The following is a 9,627-nucleotide window of genomic DNA, read 5'->3' as shown; positions in this document are numbered from 1 at the left end:
CGCACACGCACACACCACTGTCCCCCATAATAGCACATACTTTCCACACACACCACTGTCCCCATAACAGCACACACTCTCCACACACACACCACTGTCCCCATAACAGCACACACTCTCCACACACACACCACTGTCCCCATAACAGCACACACTCTCCACACACACACACCTTATTGTCCCCATAACAGCACACACTCTCCACACACACACCTTATTGTCCCCATAACAGCACACACTCTCTACACACACACGCACACGCACACACCACTGTCCCCCATAATAGCACATACTCTCTACACACACACACCACTGTCCCCCATAATAGCACATACTCTCTACACACACACACCACTGTCCCCATAAGAGCACACACTCTCCACACACACACACACACCACTGTCCCCATAACAGCACACACTCTCCACACACACACACACACCTTATTGTCCCCATAACAGCACACACTCTCCACACACACACACACCACTGTCCCCATAACAGCACTTTTTTCGGAGCTCATAAAATATGATTTATGACCAAGGACAAGTGTGTGAATGGAGGTGTTTATGTGTGAGTGTGTGAGAAATGCATGTTGATGTGAATGTTTATGGATGTGTGTGTGTGTGTGTGTGTGTGTGTGTGTGCTCTTCTGAACTGTTGTCTTTCCTCAGTGATAGGGAGAAATGTGTTGACATGTGTGTATGTCTCTCTCCTTCTGTCTCTCCCTCCCTCCTTCTCTCTCTCTGCTGTGGATCCCAACAATCATTTGGCAACCCAGATGTCCAGGATGATTGACCCTTTTCTGTCGCTCTATTTCGCTTTCTCACATTTTCTCTTCCTTCATAATTCATGGAGACTAATCCCAAATGGCTCCTCACATAGCTGGAACCTGCTCCTCATCCTCTCCCACCCTCTCTCACCCTCCTCTTTCTATCTCTAACCCTCTCACTTCTCTCTTTCTCCCTCTCTCTCTCTCTCCCGTTCTCTGTGTCTCTCTTTTTCTCTCTCTCTCTTGAAAATGGGTTTGCTAATAAGGAGGCCTGCTGCTCACAAAGTCTTGTGTAGCCTGTGTCAGGTTTCTACGGCACCTGAGCTGAGATGAATGTCTGAATCCTTGACCCTTCCTCTGCACGGCAATCTGGTGAATGGGAGGATAACAACCGCACTCTCAAGCTTTTCTCTTTAGAAATAAGACCAGTTTATTTTCGTACAGACGCGTTTCGGCCTTACGCCATCGTCAGTGTGTGACACAGTGTGACACACTGACGATGGCGTAAGGCCGAAACGCGTCTGTACGAAAATAAACTGGTCTTATTTCTAAAGAGAAAAGCATGAGAGTGCGGTTTTTATTCTACTAATAGTTAACATTCTTTTACTCGCACCCGAAAACGCATTTATATATATTTTTTGAAGTAGAGCGCGCCTATCCCTACTAAGAATGGGAGGATAACCCCATGTGAGTGTCAGGAGCACTGGAGGCACTGGAGCTCTCTAAACCTGGGGCTCCTAGTTCACGCCATGATAGCAGATCCCAGCATCAATAATGGAGAACGTGCACCATTGGTGTCATCACTTGAAATTGCCTTTGAAAAAAAAAAATTGAAACTGTGAAGAAGCACATCTATTATGCAGCGTGTGTGTGTGTGTGTGTGTGTGTGTGTGTGTGTGTGTGTGTGTGTGTGTGTGTGTGTGTGTGTGTGTGTGTGTGTGTGTGTGTGTGTGTGTGTGTGTGTGTGTGTGTGTGTGTGTGTGTGTGTGTGTGTGTGTGTGTGTGTGTGTGTGTGTGTTGGAGGACAGAAAGATAGGGGAAGAGGAAAGGATGGGGGCATTTTCTTTAATCTCGTACCACACATTCTAAATCTGAATAATATGTGGCACAAGATTATGGATTATACATGAGGGGTGTGGTTTAATGTCAGTGTGTGACAATCTATGTGTGTGTGTGTGTGTGTGTGTGTGTGTGTGTGTGTGTGTGTGTGTGTGTGTGTGTCTGTGATGACTGCTGTATGACTGCTGCAGTTTTACTATCAGCTTGGGTTAAATAAATAATTGATGTTTAGCGGTAGCTATGGAATGGAAGGCGTACTTGTCTGAGAATAGTCACACCCACCAACACACACACACACACACACATACACACACACACACACACACACACACACACACACACAAATACATACACACACAATCATACACGCATACAACCCCACAGAGCATTGAGACTACCATCAGATCCTTTTATGTTAGTCTAATGTGTACTACGTGCCCTATTAATGTTTTTTCTCTCCCTCTCTCTCTCTCTCTCTCTCTCTCTCTCCCTCTCTCTGTAATAGGAAAATCATTGAGGTGAAGATTATCGATGATGAGGAGTACGAGAAAAACAAAGCTTTCACCATTGAGCTGGGTGAACCAATACTACTGGATATTGGACAAAAGCATGGTATGTGTGTGTGTGTGTGTTTGTGTGTGTGTGTACAAAAACAGCTCCTCAGCCATCCTACTCTTTTACTAACGCGTTCGGGTCTCGGGTGTCTGGTCTCCATGTTGAATCTCTTTAAATGAGACACTTTCCGTTAGCAAGCACTGAGAAGACTAGACCAACACCCCCACCCCTTTCTCTCTCTCTCCTCCCCCTCTCTCTCTCTCCTTCTGCCCCTCTCTCCCTATCTCTCTACTGACGTCTCATTTCAATCCCAAACTGCGTTTATTTAAATACATCAGTTTGGATTTTGTGTCTACCAGTAGTCATTTCTCGACAGATTCCAATGAATTAAAACATAGACAGCACGTGAAGTGAAGCTCTTCCAACTGAGCATGTTTTTAAAACCCAACGAAACCTAGAAGAGAGATATAAAGACAGAGAGAGCGTTTAAGAAAATGAAGGAAATACAAATAGAAGAGTGAAGCGAGACATAATCCAAAAAGTCAAACATTTAACTGATACAACCATCACAAAAAAACATTTATGATAAAAATACATAGTTTTGATATATTGCTTGGCTATACTGGATTAGGTTTACCTTTATGGATTTATTGTGTTGGTTTTATCCTTACTACTATCATTACATTTTATGTAGCGACTGTAAATGTCCATGTTCTGTTTCAGGCAGCACTAGCAACTCCTCAGGACAGGAGCGGCGTTAGCACAGAAAATAATTCGTTTCAACAGTATCATCTTGTCTTAGCATAGCGAAGACCGCAGGCTGTATCAGCACGCTGCGCATTAATTATGGAGCTTTTAACTGAAACGAATGTCCTCGTTTTCAGATAGGCCACTGCTTATTTCAATTACCAGGAAGTACAGCTTTCTGAGATTCTCAATGTTCACAAAGTCAATCAGCTCCATCAAAATTGTATTTTGCTGTAGTGTTTGTGCTCTATTCCAAGTATTCTCATAAGAGAGGACTAGGGAGCATTTATGCCCTGCTTAATTCTTCTAATGTGTGGTAGATATCAAACTGGGACAGACTGATTTGAATGCACAATGGCTGTCATACAAAATCTCCGACTCATTTTTATGCACAGCCATTACAGATATGAACACATTAAATAATGGCTTACATTAATGTTTTACTATCACAATCTCTCCCTCTGTGGCTGTCTCTCTCTCTCCCTTCCCCCATCATCTCTCTTCTCTCTCTCTCTCTCTCTCTCTCTCTCTCTCTCTCTCTCACACACTCTCTCTCTCTCTCTCTCTCTCTTTCTGGTATTAGGAGACTCCAATGAGAACAAGGCCGTGGGTGCAGAGGACGAGGATGCTTCCAAGATGGGCTGCCCCAGTCTGGGAGAGCACACTAGACTGGAGGTGGTCATAGAGGAATCCTACGAGTTTAAGGTAAACATCACCAGACACACCATACGCAATAGCTAACACATCCACTAACAATAATGCTAATATGGACCCCATAGCTAATATGGACCCCATAGCTAAAACATCCACTATCAATAATGCTAATATGGACCCCATAGCTAAATCATTCACTATCAATAATGCTAATATGGACCCCATAGCTAACACATCCACTCACAATAATGCTAATATGGACGCCATAGCTAACACATCCACTAACAATAATGCTAATATGGACCCCATAGCTAACACATCCACTAACAATAATGCTAATATGGACTGGATTATTGTCATTGATGTTGTGATAAGTCATAATGGGCCAGTGGTTTGGGGGTAACATTAGTAATTGTAGTTATAGGTGTGGTGTTGTTGGAGGTGGAGATGGAGATGTTTATGGTTTATATAAAATTAAATTAAATATCTGACTATTAGCTGCCATTCACTGCCATTTCCATCTTCCTCTGTGTGTGTGCTCGTGGGGTGTGTGTGTTGTGTGTGTGTGTGTGTGTGTGTGTGTGTGTGTGTGTGTGTGTGTGTGTGTGTGTGTGTGTGTGTGTGTGTGTGTGTGTGTGTGTGTGTGTTGTTTTGTGTATGTGTATGTGTGTGTGCATCAATAGAACACGGTGGATAAACTCATCAAGAAGACCAACCTTGCCTTGGTGGTGGGCAGCAGCAGCTGGAGGGAGCAGTTTGTCAACGCCGTCACGGTCAGCGCAGGTCAGTCACTGCTAGACACACTTACTGTCCACATGCATCACTTCCTGTCTTATCAACAGTAATTCAGGGCCAGATAAGGGTGTAGTGGGGTGTAACATCAGCGACAGAGCTGTGTGGTGATATAGAAGTTAAGTTAAGTAAATAACTCAACTATCACCCTAACTGAATAGTTTACAGTATATAATAGTAGCATTTTATAGTTCTACATAGTGTTATTGTATATTACAAGAGTGTTATAGAGTATCCTAGCTGTAATAGTTTACTGTTGCTGGAGATTATTCTGTGTGGAGACAATTACGGAGCATAAGAAGCAAAAATGTAATTTCTACTCATTGGCTTGGTCAGAAAGTATGGTGGAGAAGTATGAGAAGTATGGAGAAGTTAGAGAAGTATGGTGGTGCTGCTTTCAGTGAAATGATCTAGTAAGTCTGGATTACTCTTGGGCTCCAGCTGGGTGTTCACTCTTTAATAACTCTGTTCCGTGCCCCTGCACCTCCTTCACCTGCAGGGGAGGATGATGAGGAAGAGAGCGGAGAGGAGCGCCTGCCGTCCTGCTTCGACTACATCATGCACTTCCTCACCGTCTTTTGGAAGGTTCTGTTCGCCTTCGTGCCGCCCACCGAGTACTGGAACGGCTGGGCCTGTTTCATCGTCTCCATCTCTCTCATCGGCATGCTCACGGCCGTGACCGGCGACCTGGCCTGCCACTTCGGCTGCACCATCGGCCTCAAGGATACTGTCACCGCCGTGGTGTTCGTGGCCCTGGGCACCTCCGTTCCCGGTAGGTTCCGGTCCATTGGAGTACATGAAATGTGTCCCACCTGAGCCACCATACCATGGCATTCTCACTAAAGTTTGTTTAGAGGAGACCTGTGTAGGTACCCTATGAAATCAACCTCCTCATAGCTCACATGTGTGGTCCAGGCGGGCCACCGTAGTTTATTCCCCCCAGCTGCTGTAGGGGGATGGATGGTTGGTTGCTCTTTTCCATTATCCTATGACATGCTGGATGCTGCTAGGATAAATACCTCCTGGCCACAAACTACCCCAGTTGAGCATGTTCCTCCCCTGAGAGGTGACGGGGGGAGGTGGAAGTGGCTGATTTAAGATATCAGAGAAGCCATGATGAGGAGCTCCAGTTGGCACGGCGGAGGCAGCTGTACTGTAAGCGTTGTAGGGGAGTTGTATCCAGCCATACATTCAGGTTGTTTGTCAACCTCACGCTGTGTGTATGCAAGCGTGGAGGCTATATTTAAATGTGTTTAAAAAGAACTTGAGAAGATCGAGCCCAGGTGTCTTTCTAGGTTATCTGGATTTGTGTGTGTATGTGGTGTGTGTGTGGGTGGTGTGTGTGTGTGTGTGTGTGGGTGGTGTGTGTGTGTGTGTGTGTGTGTGGTGTGTGTGTGTGTGGGTAGATGGGTGACAGAATGAGAGAGTATGTGGTATATTGGAGCTCTAGGGCACTCATTTGTTGGCAGGCACGTGTGTGTATGTGTGTGTGTGTGTGAATGCATGTGTGTACACACAATGTGTGTTTGTTGTTGTACCTAAGGGCTGTGTTTTCTTGTTTAAATCTTTTTCATTTTCTCCTCCGCTCTCATCTCCTTGTTCTCACCTGCTCCCTGTAGCTTTCTCTCGCTCTAATCTCCTCATCCTCTCTTTCTTGTTGTTCCTGTCTGTGGCTTCTGTCAGCTCTGGACATCAGTTTTCAATTCACTTTGCCATTTCTCTTCCTTCCCTGTTACCTGCCATTCCATTTGCCTCTGCCTGTCTTTCTGTCTGTCCCCTTTTGTTTGCTTGTTTGGTTTTTCCGGAATTTTCTCTGATCTGCCAATCTCCTCTGATGAAGAGCCAGTTTGAATACTTGCAGAGGAAGAACTGGTCTACCTCATAAAAATGATTCTTACTGTAATATCCATTGCATTTCCTCTAAACTAAATGTGCCATGAATTGTTGTTTAGAATGTATTTAGTGTGTTATTATATAAAACTGTGTATTATTTAGTGTATCAGGCATTGCTGTAGACTGTCAGATATCGGTGCTCTGCTTTCTCTGTGTTAGCAGATATAAAATACTTCTAACTCCCATCCACACTTGATGAACAAGAACGAGAGCAGGTTGGAATTAATCTAATGCCTGACCAGAGTAGTTGAGTTCTCTCATTTGTAATTTAATTAATTCACCACAGTAGTTTAGTTCTCTCATTTGTAATATGATTAATTGCAGATGGTCTCTGTCAGTCTACATTTCTTCTCACCCTCAATTGATTAGACACTGTAAGCGCTCTGGTCTGATCAATCTGATAAATGAGTACGAATGGGAATAGTTTTCAGGGGCCGTATTCACAAAGCCTTTTATCTTACCACTAGGAGTGCCCCTAACTCGCGCTAAAACCTTTTACGTAGGAGTAATTTCTTAAAAGTGATTCACAACGGCTCTGAGACCTACTCATACTAAGGATAATACCAACTCCTAAGCTTAAGATAAAAACTCCGTTGCTATGGATGACGTCGCTTCTCATGCACGAGTTTAGAAGGGGTGAGGGCGGTGATTGGTTGTTGACAGGCTCTCTCATTAAAAACTCATTCGTGACGTCTCTCTAACGATCCCACTATATCGACTGAAAATAAGAGAATAACCTAGGCTTCAAATTAAGTCATATTAAATAGTTATGGACAGTGCAGTTAGCAGAATGCACACGCATGATGACAAGTTTGTGCATCCAACGGGAATGACACTTTGCACGTTAAGAGAAATATAAAGCGATCAATATAAAATATGGCAATTGCATGTAATCAAGGCAGTAATAATTAAAGCACCCAGCAAACTGTAAGGCTATTATATTTCCAGCCCTTGACCACTTCAAATATCAGCACATGCGGCCCTTTAAGCCCTCCAATCTTAATTGATCAAAGCGAAACGAACGTGAAACGTATAGCCTAAGCGAAAGCCTACTGGTCCCAGGACCAATAGCCACTGTCACCCCAGCGGCATCCAGCTGGTAAGTTCTCAAAAACCTGCTGCAGACCGCTCTTGAAATGCACAAGTCATCGGTACATCCAACTGTTGGATGATGTGGGGTCTACAGTGCGTTGATAGTTTGATGAATTAAACGGCTGAATGATGTTTTACGCGAAGCCAAATAGGCTATCTTTATGTTTCCAAACATTTCACTTCGGGACACATCGTTGTTTAAAGGCGTCATTGCATCCCGCGCTAATTCTACGACAATATCAATACCTTCACGGTTTAAGCAATGTCTTTTATCAATTCCAAGTCGGCTGCAGCCATCTTACGATTTTTTGTGAATAGGTCTTAGTGACTTAGGAGTCCTCATGAGGAGTTTTAAGCTGTCCTAGACTTAGGTGCTACTTTTAGGGATAAAATATTTTGTGAATTGCTCTTAGTAAAAAAAATTAGGAGTCCTACATTTAAGACTGACACGCCCATTCATTTTAGGAGTTTCTCCTAAATTCGCCACTTATGAGCTACTTTTAGCCCTAAGATTCTTTGTGAATACAGCCCCAGATCTCTAAGAGCCAGTGGAATGAGCCTCAGAGGGACGCGGTATCCGAGGAAACACCTTAGATCTGAGTGGGAGTACAGCCACAATATGGCCGCAATGCTTTTGTTTGCTCTCCCTCTCTCTCTTCCCTTTGTTATGGAGTTGTCTGATAGTCATGAGATAGTCGGATTGTTTTGTGAGTTAGCAGAGGATGTTTTTTTTTAAGTATAGGAGTGTAACAGATTTACTTTGTACACTTGTTTCCATGAAGTTTAATTTGAGGATGTAAGCCTTGTGGTCATTCAACTGTTCTCTTTCCCTCTCTCTCTCTTCCTCTCTACCCCACCCCAGATACCTTTGCCAGCAAGGTGGCGGCCATTCAGGACCAGTACGCCGACGCCTCCATTGGCAACGTGACGGGCAGCAACGCCGTCAATGTCTTCTTGGGCATCGGTGTGGCGTGGACCATCGCTGCCGTACACTGGCGCCTGAAGGGCCAGACCTTCAAAGTCCCGCCGGGCTCGCTGGCTTTCTCCGTGTCGCTGTTCACCGCGCTGGCCGTCGTCGGCGTCAGCGTGCTCCTGTACCGCCGGCGCGCGTCGGTGGCCGGGGGAGAGCTGGGCGGCCCGCGGACTTGCAAGCTGTTCACGTCGGCGCTCTTCTTCAGCCTGTGGCTCATCTACATCCTGGCGGCCTCGCTGGAGGCCTACTGCCACATCCCCGGCTTCTGAGAGAGAGAGGGATAGAAAGAGGGAGGGAGGGATGGAGGGAGGGAGGGAGGGAGGGAGAGTTGGGGAAGAAAAAAGGTGCAAAATAAAGAGTTTTATGAAATGAAGGGATGGGGTAGGGAACAGAAGTGAGAGAGATAAAAAGAAAAAGACTGGGGAGAGTTAAAATGAACAATTTGGTGACCAAATGGCGTGTTCGGGAAGAGAAAGAGAGAGAATGGAAAAATGGAGGTGTGAATGATAGACCTACAAAGAAGAGCAAACTTGGATTTACTCTCTGCCAACATACAAACAGACCCAACTGTCTCCCGTGTCCTTTGAAATGTGTCTGGTTCCTCGTCTCTGTGCTTTCCTTCGGTTTCCTCAGCCCTTTTTTTCTCTCTCTCTTCCCCTTTCTTCTCCTCTGTCTCCTTTCAAATGCAGTAGGAAGCTATGTGTCCCTCTCCACAGTGACTCTGCCTTACCACAACTGTACTGTAAGGTGTGACGTCGTCCTCACTTTGTCTTAACCAGTAGGAGTATAAGCGTGTCCTCCATTGGCCTGCCCTTGCTCTTAGACTGAAGGCTCAATGTCCCCCATGTCCCCACGTCCCCATGTGAAGACTCTTCTAAGTTTTCTACTCCATTTTCTTCAGTGCAACTTGTCAGTGATGTCGTCGTGAAATTGTAATTTTTTTTTTTTTGTAATGAAATGAAGCGCCGAAAATCTCCAAAATGTGGACAGCGGGAGGCAAAACGAGAAACGCTGGATCATTTTTGTGTTTGTGTGTGAGAGGTTACCGCATGTTTACAGAACTAGATGGAACTCTGGAAATAAGGAAAGA

General features: G+C 44.8%; 1 protein-coding gene across 1 annotated transcript in view; it reads left to right on the top strand.

Moving 5' to 3' along the window:
- slc8a4b (solute carrier family 8 member 4b) overlaps positions 1 to 8,806 on the top strand; it is a gene marked incomplete at both ends in the record, with an annotated part of 45,786 nt that extends 36,980 nt beyond the window's left edge. Inside the window, 5 exons of the mRNA XM_080838591.1 lie at positions 2,337 to 2,443; positions 3,717 to 3,838; positions 4,471 to 4,570; positions 5,079 to 5,351; positions 8,427 to 8,806. Of these exons, the coding sequence (XP_080694717.1) occupies positions 2,337 to 2,443; positions 3,717 to 3,838; positions 4,471 to 4,570; positions 5,079 to 5,351; positions 8,427 to 8,806 (982 nt within the window). The remainder of the gene's footprint in view (positions 1 to 2,336; positions 2,444 to 3,716; positions 3,839 to 4,470; positions 4,571 to 5,078; positions 5,352 to 8,426) is intronic.
- Between the last annotated feature and the right edge of the window lie 821 nt (positions 8,807 to 9,627).

The sequence above is a fragment of the Sprattus sprattus genome, assembly GCF_963457725.1.
Source record: "Sprattus sprattus genome assembly, chromosome: 5".
NCBI lineage: Eukaryota > Metazoa > Chordata > Actinopteri > Clupeiformes > Clupeidae > Sprattus > Sprattus sprattus.
This window is presented reverse-complemented; position numbering and strand designations above follow the sequence as displayed.